The sequence below is a fragment of the Oncorhynchus mykiss genome, chromosome 23 (assembly GCF_057628025.1).
Source record: "Oncorhynchus mykiss isolate SJ-2025 chromosome 23, ASM5762802v1, whole genome shotgun sequence".
Lineage (NCBI taxonomy): Eukaryota > Metazoa > Chordata > Actinopteri > Salmoniformes > Salmonidae > Oncorhynchus > Oncorhynchus mykiss.
In genome coordinates, this window is record NC_143044.1 from 18465728 (window position 1) to 18486651 (window position 20924).

General features: G+C 40.4%; 1 protein-coding gene across 2 annotated transcripts in view; it reads right to left on the reverse strand.

The window, feature by feature from the left end:
- The window catches only part of LOC110502525 (regulator of G protein signaling 7), a 118168-nt gene extending 99012 nt beyond the window's left edge, over positions 1-19156 (reverse strand). Inside the window, exons 1-2 of one of the 2 annotated variants that reach the window (XM_021580599.3) lie at positions 18759-19156; positions 17756-17871 (exon numbers count right to left, since the gene is read on the reverse strand). In XM_021580599.3, coding sequence (XP_021436274.1) covers positions 17756-17833 — 78 coding nt within the window. In that variant the 5' untranslated portion in view covers positions 17834-17871; positions 18759-19156. The remainder of the gene's footprint in view (positions 1-17755; positions 17872-18758) is intronic. The other variant, XM_021580600.3, reaches the window with a different exon arrangement.
- Between the last annotated feature and the right edge of the window lie 1768 nt (positions 19157-20924).

Genomic DNA, 20924 nt, shown 5'->3' on the forward strand with positions numbered 1-20924 from the left:
ACAAAAAACGCAAATAAACAAACAAAAAACACAATCTGTTGGGGGCCCGTAAAACGTCTGCCTTCTTCTCCGGCACCATTATGTGATGGTCCGACCGCATTCTGTCCCCTATCAACAATTTTTTAAACTTTTGGTGCCAGAGAGAATGACTTAAGAAAGTAATCAAGATTGTATATCTCACTAAGTCAGGGTATTTAAGCCTCCATATATCCGCTAATTCCAATATATCCATGACATTCATGATTTCTTTAAGTGCCTGATGGTGATAGTTTGTGGTGTGATTTCCTTTATGCTCGGTAGAAGTATTTAAACCATATTATAATATCCCACTTTATCTAAAATTGTTGAATGAATTTCCTGTAAACAATATATATTATATTAATTCTCTTTTAGCCAGGTAAATACAGACCGTCTTTTCTTATTATCTGCTAAGCCATTACAATTATAACTGGCTATAGTTATTTCACCATTTACCATTATGAAAATATTATGAAAAGTTTCAAATCTATATATCATAATATATGTTCGTAAACTCACCATTAAAAGTACTATAGTGATTGAGTGTCCATATATCTATACCATGATATTTGCATTGCTACAAAGTAAACCTCCAATTTGTCCCCACTATTCCACACGCTAAAACCCCTCCCCATCCTGAGTTGGGTTGTCCTCCCAGTGACCGGCAGACCACCCTCGCCCCCCCCGGATACCAGGGCCCCCAAGACACATCCTTTGAAAAGAGCACACAGAACAGAAGCAGATCAGCCGGCAAAAGCATTTCCATCGCCCTCACCTCAATTTGTATTATTTTTAGCAACAGTTGTGGGAGACACACACACACACACACACACACACACACACTCAACCCCATCCCCCACAAACAACCATGAACTCAGATGCTCAACAGTTGTTCCATCCCAGAGCCCAACTCAAGAAAGGCCTTGATTTACGAATTCATATACAGTTGCAGCTGTATGAAAAGGCATGTAAAATTTAGCAAAAACTGGCAAAAATGGGGAGATTTGATTAACCATTGTCAAGTCCTAGGTGATTGAGATCAGATACACCCCCTTCCCCTGAAACACCCACATTGGTAGTTAAATACTTTCTCTAATCTCTATGGAGGACCTTGATGAAGAAGGAAAGGGTCAGTTATTCTCTTTACAACTAGAAATGAACTGAATGTATGAAGAGAGAGCAAAAGGGTCATTTGTAAGATCAAGAAGGAGATGGTTGGAGGAAGGTGAAAAAAATACAAAATGCTCTTACAATTTAGAAAGAAAAAATTCTGAATTTACATCTATTCATAAGCTTAATATAGATGGCAAAGAAAATGAAAAACCCAAAGATATTTCAAAATACGTTTCAGAATTCTATGGTAACCTTTATACCAGTAATGCCTGTCCTACTAGTGACATATCTGCCTTTCTAGACTCTGTCAAAGACTTCCAAAAGTCTTGTGATGAAATTACTTCTATCAATGAAATAAAAAAAATGTGTCAGCAAGTTAAAAAGAGAACAAATCTCCAGGGAATGATGGCATTATCAGTGAATTCTATAAATATTTTCAGGAGGATATTATTGAATTTATATTTGTTTTTAAGGAGGCAATTGATTTAGGGGTCCTGCCTGTTTCTATGACACAAGGTCTGTAAAACCCAAACCAAACAAAGATTCTATGTTAGAAAATTGGAGACCAATCACATTAATGAACAATGATGTAAAGCTACTTGCATCCATCGTTGCAGAAAGACTGAAAAAAGGTCTTGACCAAATCATTGATGATACCCAGTCTGGTTTTATGAAGGGGAGACATATAATGTTATGGAAGATAGCTTTATTTTATTTGTAGACTTTTACAAGGCATTTGATACAGTTGAATATTATTTTCTTTTTGAGACTTCGATTTTGTGGTTTTGGTCAATATTTTCAAAGTGTAATTAAGACATTTTACAATAATAGTAACAGCTCTGTTAAATTATCCCATTGAACTTCAAAGATTCGACATTAGACGTGGAATTAAACAAGAATGCCCAATATTTCCTTTCTTATTTTTATTGGTCACACAAGTTATGGCACTTCATATAAATAAGGATCGTTTTTGGGGTATTCAGATACAAGACAAAGAGATAAAATGTTCACAATTGGCTGACAACACCAGCATTTTTGTAAAAAGATCATAATGAAGTCAGGAAAGCTATTGAGTGTATTAATGCCTTCTCACACGTATCAGGTTAATCTCTGAATATTAGGAAATGTGATTTTTTTTGCGTTGAAAAGATGTGACTTAAACTCAGTATGTAATATCCCTGTAAAAGACGTGATCACATATATTGTGGTACTACAGTTAGCAATGATCAGAAAGAAAGGGCCAACTTAAATGTATCTCCTATTGAGAGAAAATTGGAAAGAGATTTAACTCCTGGTTATTAAGAGATCTTACTTTATCTGGACGTGTACTTTTATCACAATCTGAAGGTCTGTCCCGATTAGTTTATACCTCTCTTGCCTTGGGTGTTCCTCTGTCAGTAACTAAACTGGTTGATACTAAATTATTTAACTTCATATGGAGGAATAAAGCTCATTATTTAAGAAAAGCGGTAATATGTAGCACCCAAAGTGAGGGAGGGTTGAATGCTCAGGATTGTAAAACCTCTAATATAATATGTAAGGTTAAATGGATACAAAACTATTTAAGAAATAAGGATTGCATTTGGAATATCATCCCTAATTTAATATTCCAACAGATTGGATAAAATCCCTACTAAGCGTGCAAACTTTCATAAACAAGTACTTCTAACTTGGAACCTCATGTACAAACACTATGTTTCCCCTCATAGGTAATACAATCTGGAATAATAAAGACATAAAATACAAAAACAAGTCTTAATTTTTCCAGGACTGGTTTGACAACAACATTATTTGGGTTAAACAATTATTGAGTTAGAATATTTTACTTTAAAAGACATTACTATTCATGTTAATTTGAAAGACTCTGATATTCTGTTTAATTTTGATCCAAATGATATGGACCCTGATTTAACTTTCATTGTTAATTTGTTTATCTTTCATGGAATATTCTTTGTCCATAAAATGAAGTGGGCAGAGAACAAATATATAATTGAAATATTATTCTGAAATTATCAGTAAATGTAAAAACAAAAAAGCAATACGCACCATAAAAGTATTTAACAAATTGAAAATTAATCTTGATATGTCTGTTTATGGTTTATGTACTCTTGTTTGTATATTTGTTTTTTTGTATTTGTTGTGTGCATAATAAAAATAAAAAATAAAAAAAGAGCATGGCTAGCATACTAGCTAGCTATCAACTAACATTACAACGTCAACAAACGAAACAGATTCAATTTCAATAATGTAGGGTTAGGGTTAGGGTTAGAGTCTTTGAACTGGCTTGAATTACATTTTGAATATGGCTTAGATATGGCTGAGAACAAAAATATATTGAGCGTCAATGTTTTTGGGATATAACGTTGGCTATCTAGCTAAAAACCTTGTGTCACTAGCTACTGTTGCTTAGATACGAGTGTGGCTAGGTTTCAGTTTTGCATCACCGCTCGGTACATAGAACATATAGATTTCCATTGAGGACATGCAGCAATTCTCCCTTTGAATGAGACTATGATCTACCTATCCTTTTCTTTCTCCTTCAACAAAAATGTAATATTAGCCTGTTATCCTACATGTAATTTTCAAAGAAAATATTTTTTTATTACATCAACAACACCATTCTCAGATATTCAAATGGAAGGCACTTCTTATATGTAATCATTCTCTGTCATTTGGGTGTCACTGTTGACAATTTTGTGGAATTTATTAAATGTCTTCTTAGAGAATCCCTATGGGAGAATGCAACATATCTATCCATCCTTCCAGCAAGAAGACGCCGCGATCTGCTCACTAGTTATCTGATGACCAATTAGGTTCTCAACCGTTCTGTAATATGTAGTATTGACAGAGAAATTAAGAGGGGAAAAACTCACTTTAACTAACACCTATTGTCACGTCTATAATACTTGATATGTACAGTCATGGCACAAAAGTTTTGAGAATGACACAAATATTAATATCCACAAAGTTTTCTGCTTCAGTGTCTCTAGATATTTTTGTCAGATGTTACTATGGAATACTGAAGTATTTACAAGCATTTCATAAGTGTCAAAGGCTTTAATTGACAATTACATGAAGTTGATGCAAATAGTCAATATTTGCAGTGTTGACCCATCTTTTTCAAGACCTCTGCAATACGCCCTGGCATCCTGTCAATTAACTTCTGGGCCACGTCCTGACTGATAGCAGCCCATTCTTGCATAATCAATGCTTGGAGTGTGTCAGAATTTGTGGGGTTTTGTTTGTCCACCCGCCTCTTGAGGTTTGACCACAAGTTCACAATGGGATTAAGGTCTGGGGAGTTTCCTGGACATGGACCCAAAATATCAATGTTTTGTTCACCGAGCCACTTAGTTTTCACTTTTGCCTTATGGCAAGGTGCTCCATCATACTGGAAAAGGCCATGTTCGTCACCAAACTGTTACTGGATGGATGGGAGAAGTTGCTCTCGGAGAATGTGTTGGTACCATTCTTTATCCATGGCTGTGTTCTTAGGCAAAATTGTGAGTGAGTCCACTCCCTTGGCTGAGAAGCAACCCCACATATGAATGGTCTCAGGATGCTTTACTGTTGGCATGACACAGGACTGATGGTAGCGCTCACCTTGTCTTCTCCGGACAAGCTTTTTCCGGATGCCCCAAACAATCGGAAAGGGGATTCATCAGAGAAAATGACTTTACCCCAGTCCTCAGCAGTCCAATCCCTGTACCTTTTGCAGAATATCAGTCTGTCCCTGAAGTGGCTTCTTTGCTGACCTTCTTGACACCAGGCCATCCTCCAAAAGTCTTCGTCTCACTGTGCGTGCAGGCCATATTAGCAGATGTACTTTTGGCCACGACTGTAGGTTTCACACTTATGGGTGGCACAAATTGAGATATGGGGGAGGCTAATGGGCAGGGTATATGCAAATGAAATACTGTAGTATAATATACTGTAGCAATTACAGTAGTGTTTTTGCGGACATTACTGTAGTATTTACTGTAGTGTTTTAGCGGTCTGTAGTATACATAAGCAATCAGGCCCGAGGGGGTGTGGTAATATGGGGCCAATATACCACGGTTAAGGGCTGTTCTTATGCATGACGCAATGCAGAGTGCTTATACAGCCCTTAGCCGTGGTATATTGGCCATCTACCACAAACCCAGAGGTGCCTTATTGCTATTATAAACTGGTTGCCAACGTATTTAGAGCAGTAAAAATACATGTTTGTAATACCCATGGTCTGATATACCACGGCTGTCACCCAATCAGCATTCAAGGCTCGAGCCACCCAGTTTATAATGTAGTATTTTTATGTATTCTACAATATACTACACAATTCTATAGCAAGTAGTAGACATTATCAAGGGATACTACAGTGTGTAGTATAGTATTCTACAGTATTGAAAGATTATTGGGATCTCTGTGTGTGTAGCCAGACAGGTAAGATGACTGACAATAGTGAAGGTGAACAGATGGTCACGGGTCAGGTGACTGAGAAGAATGGAGGAGACTGAGGCAGAAATTAATTTAACCACAAAGTGGTATATTTACTTGATTCTTGGATGCACACAATGTCTGGATTAGAAGGAGTTAAGGGAGAGAAAGCCGTAAGGTTGGGCGGTGGCGATTTCCTCCTTTTAATGAGTTGAGATCTGTTGGACATTCCCACCTGACCTAATTAAAGTGCTCTGGCCCAGCTGCGTAAGTTGCCATGAATTAAAGGGCGATTCCACCAACTCCATGGGCCTTTTCCATAAGTATCCTGCATTTTACTACAGAATTCTATAGTAAACTGTAGTATTTTTTTCATGTGGGATATTCTATACAAATTAACATCAGTGTCACCCAAGAGTACTGTCAATAAATCAGGTAATCACAGTGCATGCTATTCATATGTGTGTGAAGGAAAAGTTGCCCACAGCTCCCCAGTAATCAGGTCAGCACCTCTACCCCCTTTCCATCCATTTTCATTAGAGGTAAACAACTAGAGCTGAGAGAGGATATGGAGTGTTACTCTCAATGGAGTCCCTGTAAAACCGCCATTCACTATCAGAAAGTGTATCTTTATTTGATGCCTAGGGAGCAGAGACCAATATCTCATGAAACTCTTTGCAGGAAAGGAATTTGACGATGGCCTACAATACATTTTGAAAAATGGAATTCAAACAACTGAGAAATGGCATGATTGTGCAAATATTGTGCAAGGAATGGATTACGTAAGGAATTATGAGAATAGTGACTAGTTGGGTTTTCTGAACTTTGAGGATCTCTGACAACATTGTAGAGCTAACCAAGCTTACTCATAAAAGTCATTGCACATGAAAGTAAGTGCATCTTAGCCACTTGAAAATATTCCTTCCTATTGAGGGCCAAATTACCAATACATGTCCATGTGAAAGCACTTGGGTCATCAGTTCACCAAAACACACTCCACAGTACTTTTCTAATTTGAGTTAGCTCTCTTAGAAATGTCTTCAGATGTGGGTCATCCAGTATTTTGTGGCTGTGCAGTGGCCACATGTGGTCAAGAAGTGACCGAATGGAAAAGTATATGAGATCAGCAAAGATCACAGTCATAGAACAGAAATAGATCTGATAATACATTGATATCGAAGCCAAGTGTAAGGAGGTTGCTTGGACATTTATTTTACAGACGCTACTCATTTATTCACATTACCATACCAATTTTCTACCCTGATGAAAATGAAGGTTCAATTTCATATTCGTGAGGATGAGATGTGTGGAAGCCTGAAGTGTGTGGGCTAAATGTTGATATAAAAAGACAAAAAGGAGATCAGAGATTTGTACTTAAACAATTGGCCAGAACTGCACAGGATGAAATATTTTGTAGAATTGCATTTTTACATTATTATATCCCATGACCAATCATTAAGTGATTAAAAAGGGTTTGAGATCAATAGTGGGAGGAAGGAAGAGACATCATATTGGTAATTGAGTAGCCAAAAAGACCACAAATCAATAGGAATGCTCTTAGAGGATGCTATGATTTTCTGCCTGGGAGTCTTTGATACTGTTTCTCCAAACTGCTTCCTTTGTTTAATCAAATAAGTAACAAAATGTCCCTCCCACACTCTGGCTAAAACAAATGTAGAATAACAAATCTGTTGAAATATACCAACCCAACCCTCTAACCCTTAATGTTTTCCCTACTTTTCAAACAGTCCAACGTTGAATGCCATTCTCTTCCAGTGGAGTAGGAGGCAGCTGTAGGAGGAGGATATAAAGTACTGTACCATTGTTTTTCACTAGCTACAGCATGAAAGGAGACACTTTGAAAAATACTAAACAGCTGATCCAGGAGGACCATGCAGAACGGGCACTAGAGAGCCATAAGTGCCAGCGGATAAGGTTCAGCCACCACAATTTAGATGTCTTCAGATCTGGTTTATTTATGATAAAGGTTCACCCACACACCAGACTGAGCCCTCTGTACTGACAGCTCACAGAAGTGACAGTTTTCAAAAGTGAAGTGTTTCTAAGATGGAATAAATAATACCCATAAGTAGAGGTTGAGGGTAGAGGAAGGACAGGACTAAAAACAAACAAAATATAACTATTGTAAAATAGATTGTCTCCGTAAAATGTATATAGTGTGTATAAGCTGGAAGAAGAAGCCTAAATGTTGTTGTTCATTCGTTTACTCCAATTAGGGGAGGAGTGGGGAGGTTAGTGGAAAATAATGAAGGAAAATATATTTTAAAAAGAATGAATGAAATATTTTTATTAAATACTTTTTTCTTTACATAGTTGAATGTGCTGACAACAAAATCACACAAAAATTATCAATGGAAATCAAATTTATCAACCCATGGGGGTCTGGATTTGGAGTCACACTCAAAATTAAAGTGGAAAACCACACTTCAGGCTGATCCAACTTTGATGTAATGTCCTTAAAACAAGTCAAAATGAGGCTCAGTAGTGTGTGTGGCCTATACGTGCCCTATACGTGACCTCCCTACAACGCCTGGGCATGCTCCTGATGAGGTGGCGGATGGTCTCCTGAGGGATCTCCTCCCAGACCTGGACTAAAGCATCCGCCAACTCCTGGACAGTCTGTGGTGCAACGTGGCGTTGGTGGATGGAGCGAGACATGATGTCCCAGATGTGCTCAATTGGATTCAGGTCTGGGGAACGGGCGGCCCAGTCCATAGCATCAACGCCTTCCTCTTGCAGGAACTGCTGACACACTCCAGCCACATGAGGTCTAGCATTGTCTTGCATTAGGAGATACCCAGGGCCAACCGCAACAGCATATGGTCTCATAAGGGGTCTGAGGATCTCATCTCGGTACCTAATGGCAGTCAGGCTACCTCTGGCGAGCACATGGAGGGCTGTGCGGCCCCCCAAAGAAACGCCACCCCACACCTGACCGCCAAACCGGTCATGCTGGAGGATGTTGCAGGCAGCAGAACATTCTCCACGGCGTCTCCAGACTCTGTCACGTCTGTCACATGTGCTCAGTGTGAACCTGCTTTCATCTGTGAAGAGCACAGGGCGCCAGTGGTGAATTTGCCAATCTTGGTGTTCTCTGGCAAATTCCAAACGTCCTGCACGGTGTTGGGCTGTAAGCACAACCCCCACCTGTGGACGTCGGGCCTTCATACCACCCTCATGGAGTCTGTTTCTGACCGTTTGAGCAGACACATGCACATTTGTGACCTGCTGGAGGTCATTTTGCAGGGCTCTGGCAGTGCTCCTCCTGCTCCTCCTTGCACAAAGGCGGAGGTAGCGGTCCTGCTGCTGGGTTGTTGCCCTCCTACGGCCTCCTCCACGTCTCCTGATGTACTGGCCTGTCTCCTGGTAGCGCCTCCATGCTCTGGACACTACGCTGACAGACACAGCAAACCTTCTTGCCACAGCTCGCATTGATGTACCTTCCTGGATGAGCTGCACTACCTGAGCCACTTGTGTGGGTTGTAGACTCCGTCTCATGCTACCACTAGAGTGAAAGCACCACCAGCATTCAAAAGTGACCAAAACATCAGCCAGGAAGCATAGGAACTGGAGAAGTGGTCTGTGGTCACCACCTGCAGAACCACTCCTTTGTTGGGGGTGTCTTGCTAATTGCCTATAATTTCCACCTGTTGTCTATTCAATTTGCACAACAGCATGTGAAATTTATTGTCAATCAGTGTTGCTTCCTAAGTGGACAGTTTGATTTCACAGAAGTGTGATTGACTTGGAGTTACATTGTGTTGTTTAAGTGTTCCCTTTATTTTTTTTGAGCAGTGTATTTATATGTATGTACAGTGCATTCGGGAAGTATTACGACCCCTTGACTTTTTCCACATTTTGTTATGTTACAGCCTTATTCTAAAATTTATTAAATAGTTTTTATCACCTCATCAATCTAAACACAATACCTCATAATGACAAAGCAAAAACAGATGTTTAGATATTTTTGCAAATGTCATTAAAATAAAAAACTGAAATATCACATTTACATGTAAGTATTCAGACCCTTTACTCAATACTTTGTTGAAGCACCTTTGACAGCCTGAAGTCTTCTTGGGTATGACGCGACAAGCTTGACACACCAGTATTTGGGGGTTTCTCCCATTCTTCTCTGCAGATCCTCACAAGCTCTGTCAGGTTGGATGGGGAGAGTTGCTGCTCAGCTATTTTCAGGTCTCTCCAGAGATGTTTGATAGGGTTCAAATCCGGGCACTGGCTGGGCCACTCAAGGACATTTAGAGACTTGTCCCGAAAGCACTCCTGCATTGTCTTGGCTGTGTGCTTAGGGTCATTGTCCTGTTGGAAGGTGAACCTTCGCCCCAGTCTGAGGTCCTGACTGCTCTGGAGCAGGTTTTCATCAAGGACCTCTCTGTACTTTGCTCCATTCATCTTTCCCTCGATCCTGACTAGTCTCCCAGTCCCTGTCATTGAAAAACATCCCCACAGCATGATGCTGCCACCACCATGCTTCACCGTAGGGATGGTGCCATGTGTCTTCCAGATGTGACGCTTGACATTCAGGCCAAATAGTTTAATTTAATTTAATTATAATAATTTAATCAGAGAATCTTGTTTCTCATGTTCTGAAAGTCCTTTAGGTGCCTTTTGGCAAACTCCAAGGGAGATGTCATATGCCTTTTACTGAGGAGTGACTTCCGTCTTGCCACTGTACCATAAAGGCCTGATTGGTGGAGTGATGCAGAGATGGTTGTCCTTCTGGAAGGTTCTCCCATCTTCACAGAGGAACTCTGGAGCTCTGTGTGAGTGACCATCAGGTTCCCTGACCAAGGCTATTCTCCCCATATGGCTCAACTCTAGGAAGAGTCTTGGTGGTTCCAAACTTCTTCCATTTAAGAAGGATGGAAGCAACCATTTTCTTGGGGACCTTCAATGCTGTAGAGATTTTTTGGTTCCCTACCCCAGATCTGTGCCTCAAAACAATCCTGTTTCGGGGCTCTGCGGACAATTCCTTCAACCTCATTGCTTCGTTTTTGCTCTGACATGCACTGTCAACTGTGGACCTTATATAGACAGGTGTGTGCCTTCCCAAATCATTTCCAATCAATTGAATTTACCACAAGTTGACGCCAATCAAGTTGTAGAAACATCTCAAGGATGATCAATGGAAACAGAATGCACTTTAGCTCAATTTTGAGTGTCATAGCAAATGGTTTGTATACTTATGTAAATAAGATATTTAATTTTAAAAAATTGTATTACATTTTCAAAAATTTCTAAAAACCTATTTTCGCTTTGTCATTATGGGGTATTGTGTGTAGATTGATGAGGGGAAAAATTAATTTAATCAATTTTAGAAAAAGACTGTAACGTAACAAAATGTGGAAAATGTCAAGGGGTCTGAATACTTTCCGAATACTCTATATTTCAGTCCAAGTCAAACACAGATAAGAAGTAATCAGGTAGGCCTATTTTATGACGTTTCCACTGGATCAGAGCATGACATTTTTCCCTTTCACGCTGAGTGGTTATCGAAAGGGAGAGAGCTGGAAAGATTTTTCAAATACATTGAGGAACTATTGTAATTCTTAATGGAAGTAAAAACAGACTCTGTTTGCTTGCTGTTTGAGGTTAAGAAAACATTTTACTTTGAGAAGCTCCACAGGTATTTAGTGGTGGTGCGTTAAGCCAATCAGAAATACTATCAGGTCCCCAAATGGGCACATTGATATGCCTATATTTGCGAGCAGGCCAGGGAGCCTATAGGCCTACTTCTATGTGTCCATGTCCTTACTAAACATTGACAGCGCTCCAAACAAAAGACAGTGACTAAATTGACAAAACTCCAAAATGGAATGGACTTAAACTAAAACTTGTTTCTCACAAGCTTAGCATAGGTTGTGAACTCTGCAAACAATGTCCACAACAATGTCCACAATGATAACGGGAAGACTACAATAATAATAATATTGAATGCATTAACTGAAATTACCATAACCAAAGTAACAAACATTGTAAATGATAAATTATAGGAATTAACGGTAAATGTACTACTGATACTGTAATGGGAAATTGACATACACCAACAATCAAACACAAACAATTCACACAATGAAGTTATGAAACAATGAATGTGCACACATTTGCGAGAGAGAGAGCGCATTCTGGAGAGAAGTGCATTGTGCATCTGGGCGCATGGTCAATCCGATCTGCATTGGCCATCCAGCATTTTCGATGATACAGCCACAGCAGAAATCAGGGCATTCATACTTCTTGCACTTCGTGGAGCAGTACAGAGCTGTTGTCAAGGAAGTGAGTTTGTGTTTTCTACAGGATGTACCGTCCCCACCTACCGTCAACCAATCATGTCAATGCGGAGATATACAGGGCCCTCTGCATTGTTAAACATTTGGGAGGCACATGGTGATGCAGTATGGAGCTTGATTTGGCCTCTGCATGCCCCTGGAGGCTATGCAATTGCATCACACCCTCCATATTGAGCCTCTGACCACATTTTGGCTATTAGTCTCCGCAATGGATTAGTTCACTGAGAAGGCCGCAAATACAGATAGATTATTTAACTTATCATTCACTGTATCACAATTCCAGTGGGTCGGAAGTTTACACACACTGACTGCCCTTTTAAACAGCTTGGAAAATTCCAGAAAATTATTTCATGGCTTTAGAAGCTTCTGATAGGCTAATTGACATCATTTGAGTCAATTGGAGGTGTACCTGTGGATGTATTTCAAGGCCTACCTTCAAACTCAGTAACTCTTTGCTTGACATCATGGGAAATCAAAAGATATCAGCCAAGACCTCAGAAAAAAAATTGTAGACCTCCACAAGTCTGGTTCATCCTTGGGAGCAATTTCCAAACGCCTGAAGGTACCATGTTCATCTGTACAAACAATAGTATGCAAGTATAAACACAATGGGACCACTCAGCCATCATACCGCTCAGGAAGTAGACGCGTTCTGTCTCCTAGAGATGAACGTACTTAGGTGCGAGAAGTGCAAATCAATCCCAGAACAATAGCAAAGGACCTTGTGAAGATGCTGGAAGAAACAGGTACAAAAGTATATCCACAGTAAAAACGAGTCCTTTATCGACATAAACTGAAAGGCCACTCAGCAATGAAGAAGCCACTGCTCCAAACCAACATAAAAAAAGCCAGACTATTGTTTGCAACTGCACATAGGGACAAAGATTGTACTTTTTGGAGAAATGTGGTCAAACAGAAATGTGGCCATAATGACCATCGTTATGTTTGGAGGAAAAAGGGGGAAGCTTGCAAGCCAAAGAACACCATCCGAACCGTGAAGTACGGGGGTGGCAGCATCATGTTGTGGGGGTGCTTTGCTGCAGGAGGGACTGGTGTACTTCACAAAATAGATGGCATCATGAGGTTGGAAAATGATGTGGATATATTGAATCAACATCTCAAGACATTAGTCAGGAAGTTAAAGCTTAGTCACAAATGGGTCTTCCAAATGGACAATGACCCCAAGCATACTTCCAACGTTGTGGCAAAATGGCTTAGGGACAACAAAGTCAAGCTATTGGAGTATCCATCACAAAGCCCTGATCTCAATCCCATAGAACATTTGTGGGCAGAACTGAAAAAGTGTGTGCGAGCAAGGAGGCCTACAAACCTAACTCAGTTACACTGTCTGTCAGGAGGAAAGGGCCAAAATTCACCCAACGTATTGTGGGAAGCTTGTGGAAGGCTACCCAAAACGTTTGACCCAAGTAAAACAATTTAAAGGCAATGCTACCAAATACTTATTGAGTGTATGTAAACTTTTGGCCCACTGGGAATGTGATACTATTATTCTGACATTTCACATTCTTAAAATAAAGTGGCGATCCCAACTGACCTAAAACAGGGATTTTTTATTAGGATTAAATGTCATGAATTGTGAAAAACTGAGTTTAAATGTAGTTGGCTAAGGTGTATGTAAACATCCGATTTCAACTGTATATTTGTTACTGCTCGACTAAAACAATCTCGGTCGACCAACAGCCTAACGACCAAACAATCAACCAGTTGACTAATTGGGGTCAGCCCTACACACAAGTCATAGACTGTTCCCTTTGTTACCCACAGCATGCGGTACCAGAGTGCCAAGTCTGGGACCAAAAGACTCTTGAACAGATTCTAACCCAAAGCCATAAGACGGCTCAACAGTTACTCAAATGGCTACCCTGACTATTTGCACTGACTCTTTGCACCGGCTCTATGCACACTCACTGGACTTTACTCACACATACAACACTGACACTCCCACACACTACATATGCTCACACACACAAAACACACACACACTCACAAATAGACACTCTTTCACACTCTTCACATACGCTGCAGCTACTCTGTTTATTATCTATCCTGATTGCCTAGTCACTTTTACCACTACCTACATGTACAGTGCCTTGCGAAAGTATTCGGCCCCCTTGAACTTTGCGACCTTTTGCCACATTTCAGGCTTCAAACATAAAGATATAAAACTGTATTTTTTTGTGAAGAATCAACAAGTGGGACACAGTCATGAAGTGGAACGACATTTATTGGATATTTCAAACTTTTTTAACAAATCAAAAACTGAAAAATTGGGCGTGCAAAATTATTCAGCCCCTTTACTTTCAGTGCAGCAAACTCTCTCCAGAAGTTCAGTGAGGATCTCTGAATGATCCAATGTTGACCTAAATGACTAATGATGATAAATACAATCCACCTGTGTGTAATCAAGTCTCCGTATAAATGCACCTGCACTGTGATAGTCTCAGAGGTCCGTCAAAAGCGCAGAGAGCATCATGAAGAACAAGGAACACACCAGGCAGGTCCGAGATACTGTTGTGAAGAAGTTTAAAGCCGGATTTGGATACAAAAAGATTTCCCAAGCTTTAAACATCCCAAGGAGCACTGTGCAAGCAATAATATTGAAATGGAAGGAGTATCAGACCACTGCAAATCTACCAAGACCTGGCCGTCCCTCTAAACTTTCAGCTCATACAAGGAGAAGACTGATCAGAGATGCAGCCAAGAGGCCCATGATCACTCTGGATGAACTGCAGAGATCTACAGCTGAGGTGGGAGACTCTGTCCATAGGACAACAATCAGTCGTATATTGCACAAATCTGGCCTTTATGGAAGAGTGGCAAGAAGAAAGCCATTTCTTAAAGATATCCATAAAAAGTGTTGTTTAAAGTTTGCCACAAGCCACCTGGGAGACACACCAAACATGTTGAAGAAGGTGCTCTGGTCAGATGAAACCAAAATTTAACTTTTTGGCAACAATGCAAAACTTTATGTTTGGCGTAAAAGCAACACAGCTCATCACCCTGAACACACCATCCCCACTGTCAAACATGGTGGTGGCAGCATCATGGTTTGGGCCTGCTTTTCTTCAGCAGGGACAGGGAAGATGGTTAAAATTGATGGGAAGATGGATGGAGCCAAATACAGGACCATTCTGGAAGAAAACCTGATGGAGTCTGCAAAAGACCTGAGACTGGGACGGAGATTTGTCTTCCAACAAGACAATGATCCAAAACATAAAGCAAAATCTACAATGGAATGGTTCAAAAATAAACATATCCAGGTGTTAGAATGGCCAAGTCAAAGTCCAGACCTGAATCCAATCGAGAATCTGTGGAAAGAACTGAAAACTGCTGTTCACAAATGCTCTCCATCCAACCTCACTGAGCTCGAGCTGTTTTGCAAGGAGGAATGGGAAAAAAATTCAGTCTCTCGATGTGCAAAACTGATAGAGACATACCCCAAGCGACTTACAGCTGTAATCGCAGCAAAAGGTGGTGCTACAAAGTATTAACTTAAGGGGGCTGAATAATTTTGCATGCCTAATTTTTCAGTTTTTTATTTTTTTAAATAGTTTGAAATATCCAATAAATGTTGTTCCACTTCATGATTGTGTCCCACTTGTTGAGTCTTCACAAAAAAATACAGTTTTATATCTTTATGTTTGAAGCCTGAAATGTGGCAAAAGGTCGCAAAGTTCAAGGGGGCCGAATACTTTCGCAAGGCACTGTACATAGTACCTCAATTACCTCATACCCCTGCACATACTACATGTATATAGTCTCGTTATTGTTCTTTTGTTGTGTTACTGTTAGTTTTTGTATTTTTTTGTGCCAATTTTTCTAAAATCTTTACTTTGCATTGTTGGGAAAGGGCTCGTTACTTTACATTACGTTTTTCAAGCTATTTTGAAGCTTGAAGTAAGAAGATATCTTGACAAAACATCAATACATTTATCTTTCTCAGGGGGGAGTTGCATTGATGGACTAGATTCCACAGCTGAATCTAAAGAAATACTGCAATGACAACATACTAGACATTCTAATGCAATTTCCTTTCTTTTGCTCCAAAATATGTAACTCAATTGGTTCAAAATGGCTGAATGTCATACATATAGAACCAGAGCAACTAGAACAAACCAGAGCATGTGACCTGAGTGTGTTGGCATGCAAGCACAAGTGCCTGTCTATGCATGTTTGCAACTGTGCACCCGGTGACAGTCATTTGCCACTGTGCACCCGGTGACACCCCTGTCACACGCTCATTCGAAGCACACATAGCTAGCTCACGCTACAACACCAAATCAAGGACATAATTCCAGTACAGTCAAAGTATTTTAGTTCTACATGTGTAGCCTTAAGCATTGAATTTGTATCAACCTATAAAGGTGTCACTACTAAAGTACAGTGCACTGAGGTTGAATGGGTTTTCACCCAATTTAACCCTTTGCACTCGTACCCGTATACAGGTTGAAAATGGCTGATGTGGGCACTGATACACACCTATATTGGAATGCAGTGGCTGTACAGTAACGAGCTATACATGACGTCAGAGCCCTGTCTCTGCGCCTCACAGTGCTGTGTGGGTTTTGACTGACAGACGTTCTGAACTTGAGCACCTTGTGCGACAAGAAGTTGCCCCTATCCCTTCTCCTAATTGGGCAACTTTTGCAAATGTTGTTGTTGTCTGAGTGAGGGAAATACTGTAAATTAAGAGGACTATATATTTTCGAAGAGGAGACGTTGAGGATTATAATAAATACAGCTTTAGACCTCCCGGGTGGCGCAGTGGTTAAGGGCGCTGTACTGCAGCGCCTGCTGTGCCACCAGAGACTCTGGGTTCGCGCCCAGGCTCTGTCGTAACCGGCCGTGACCGGGAGGTCCGTGGGCGACGCACAATTGGCCTAGTGTCGTCTGGGTTAGGGAGGGGTTGGCCGGTAGGGATATCCTTGTCTCATCGTGCACCAGCGACTCCTGTGGCGGGCCGGGCGCAGTGCGCGCCAACCAAGGTTGCCAGGTACACGGTGTTTCCTCCGACACATTGGTGTGGCTGGCTTCTGGGTTTGGTTGGGTTGTGTATGCATGTCATACAGAGTGTCAATGTTTATGATCACTATGTTTGATATACAGTTACAAGATGACATGGGTTGCTCTGTGTGTCTATTGTAAAGCAATTCGGACGAACAATTCAGAAATTATGATTTGTTTCCCTGAATTGCATTGTGAATGCTTAACACTGCAATATTGAATTGTATAATTTAGGCAATAGAACAAGCTTTCAAATGATGCCCACCAGATTCAGATTACAATATATAATGGATGTTTTTTGGACTTCGTAACAACAGCAGTAATTGTTTGATGGTGTGGATCCAGTGTTGTGTTCCAAACAAAACAAATTCAAGTGTGCTTCCTCTAGTTCCTCAACAGCACAGCTAGGAGAGCTCAACCTTATAGTTGAACACTCTTCTTTGAGGCATTAAAGGCATAAAAGCGCATTGAAATTACTTAGGAACTGTGTTCACTTGGAGACACCAGTTAGTCCTCTCGTTAGTCCTCTCACACAAACCCTTTTAATTGTTTTGTCTTGTTGCACCTACCCCATATTTTCCAGGAATATTCTTATCTTGTTACTGAATGTATACAGAATATTTTCAGATATCAACAAATTCAACAAAAAGTACAATAAATGTAAAATGCACACAAAATCAACAGTGCAATGTTTGGATTCAGTCTTGGTCAGGTCAACTGTTGTGTTCTCCCTTTGGTCTAATAATTTCCCCATAATATACACACGGTTCCCTTTCATTTGCTACCATGGTTATGCATTTCATACTTCTTCTGTAAGAAACATTTCAGGCCAATTCCCACTGTTCTGCACATCTTACCTTTCTGTATACAATCATGTTCGGCGATTCATCGGCTACTCCATTGCACCCCTGCCCCACACTGTTGGTCTGTGCCATGATCCAGAAGGGTGAACAGAGTCAGCAATGATCAGGTGCTGAAGCAGAGAGATTGGACAGTGGAGAACATTATAACATGGATACATTATAGAAGAATCCACACAAAACAAAACAAATGCAACTCTCTCCTTTGCATGGCTATGCACATTAAAATAACCTATCAGTTGTTAGTCTGTTTTTAATCATAGGCTAACATGGTAGAAATGTTAATGGTGATCAACGAATTGATCTATTAACGACATGTTATGGCTGGTTCATTTTAGTACAAATTGTAGTAATTACAGTGATGTGATCCTCATCATTATTATTCTTGTCTTCTGTCATTATTAATTCCTTCAGTATTCCACATTTTTAACAAATGCATAATGTCTAGCTTAAATGAAAGCTGATACAAAGACATTATTGATTTCTGTATTCATTATCATATGTAGCCTAAGATGACTGCTATAGGATAGTGCTTATTGACATTGGAGAATTCAATAGCCAGGGATCCGAGAAGGCAGCACACACCGTGGCAAGATAACGTGCACCCAAGCTCTAAATCGAAAATAGGCCCGAGTTGTTACACAAATATTTCATTTAGTGTCATTTTAAGATAAAACGTATATATAAAGGATACAAAAGACCGTTTAATTACAGACGGTGAGAAATGTTCGAGGGTATTCTGTGTGCATCCGAGATTCAGCATCTTTATCGCCACCCCCAAAGACACCCACAACATCCTTTCAAGGATGTTTCCGATAAAGACAAAGCTCTCATCATCACATAGCTAATAGTCAATGAAATGTCTCCTTCAAGACAAGAACCCGATGATATCAGGAACATGGACAGATACTGCAAAAATGCCCGCTCCCTTTATCGACCGTTAATGTATGGCGAATAAAATACAAATAAGTACATAAGAAATCGTTCTTGGATGATTTACCTGAAAATTACACAGCCTGCGAATATCCTGTTTCTTTGCAGAACTGGTGTGCCGTGCGTGCAGTATGTCAACTGGAAGACATAGGAATGCGAGGACAATTCATTGGCAATGGGAAAAGGCAGGCATACGATGCAGACTTGGTTGTTACTTTTACCGCTTCCCTCCTCTCCACAATGACGCTGAAGAATGGACGCGCAGAATAACGTGAACGTGCCAACTGTCATCCATGACCAATCATGTGCAAGAAATCTAAACCCCTTTCTGGCAAATTTACAGGGGACCATCAGCTTGAAGTAGGATAGCGCTATGTTGTTGTTATAAAACAGTAATGATGATGATGATGACGATGATGATGATGATAATTGGGAATACACATTTAGTAAATTGCATTTAATAGTGTAATGAGTACCGACCAAACCAATAAATAAATGTATCCCTGTATACTTTATGAATTGATTATATTTCTGTACACACTGTTACATTTAGCATATTCAAGAGTCATTTCAATTTGTATTTTCTAAGCATACATTGCTAGAATGTTAATCATATTGACATAGCCTAGAGATATCTGATTAGCATTTAGGTCATTAAATCTATTTTTTTCTTCTTTATTTAACCAGGTAGGCCAGTTGAGAACAAGTTGTCATTTACAACTGCGACCTGGCCAAGATAAAGCAAAGCAGTGTGACACAAAAGACACAGAGTTACACATGGGATAAACAAACGTACAGTCAATAACACTATAGAAAAATTGATATACAGTGTGTGCAAATGTAGTAATATTAGGGAGGTAAGGCAATAAATAGGCCATAGTGGTGAAATAATTACAATTTAACAATTAAACACTGGAGTGATAGATGTGCAGAAGATGAATGTGCAATTAGAGATACTGGGGTGCAAAGGAACAAAAAAATAAATAACAATATGGGGATGAGGTAGTTGGATGGGCTATTTTCAGACGGGCAGTGTACAGGTGCAATGATCGGTAAGCTGTATATGGGACTTTGGTGACAAAACGGATGGCACTGTGATAGACTGCATCCAATTTGCTGAGTAGAGTGTTGGAGGCTAAGATAGTGAGTTTTACGAGGGTATGTTTGGCAGCAAAAGTGAAGGAGGCTTTGTTGCAAAATAGGAAGCCGATTCTAGATTTAATTTTGGATTGGAGATGCTTACTGTGAGTCTGGAAGGAGAGTTTACAGTCTAGCCAGACACCTAGGTATTTGTAGTTGTCCACATATTCTAAGTTAGAACTGTCCAGAGTAGTGATGCTAGGCGGGCGGGCGGGTGTGGGCAGTGATCGGTTGAAGAGTATTGCATTTCGTTTTACTAGCATTTAAAAACAGTTGGAGGCCACGGAAGGAGTGTTGTATGGCATTGAAGCTCATCTGGAGATTTGTTAACACAATGTCCAAAGAAAGGCCAGATGTATACAGAATGGTGTCGTCTGCGTAGAGGTGGATAAGAGAATCACTAGCAGCAAGAGCAACATCATTAATGTATACAGAGAAAAGAGTCGGCCTGAGAATTGAACCCTGTGGCACCCCCAAAGAGACTGCCAGAGGGCCGGACGACAGGCCCTCCAATTTGACACACTGAACTCTATCTGAGAAGTAGTTGGTGAACCAGGCGAGGCAGTCATTTGAGAAACCAAGCCTGTTGAGTCTGCCGATAAGAATGCAGTGATTGACAGAGTCGAAAGCCTTGGCCAGGTCGATGAAGACAGCTACACAGTATTGTCTTTTATCGATGGCGGTTATGATATCGTTTAGGACCTTGAGCGTGGCCGAGGTGCACCCATGACCAACTCGGAAACTAGATTGCATAGCAGAGAAGGTACGGTGTGATTCAAAATGGTCGGTGATCTGTTTGTTAACTTGTCTTTCGAAACCAACCTTTGAAAGGCAGGGTAGGATAGATATAGGTCTGTAACAGTTTGGTTCAAGAGCGTCTCCCTCTTTGAAGAGGGGGATGACCTCGGCAGCTTTCCAATCTTTAGGGATCTCAGACGATACGAAAGAGAGGTTGAACAAGCTAGTAATAGGGGTTGCAACAATTGCGGCAGATAATTTTAGGAAGTGAGGGTCCAGATTGTCTAGCCCAGCTGATTTGTAGGGGTCCATATTTTGCAGCTCTTTCAGAACATCAACCATCTGGATTTGGATG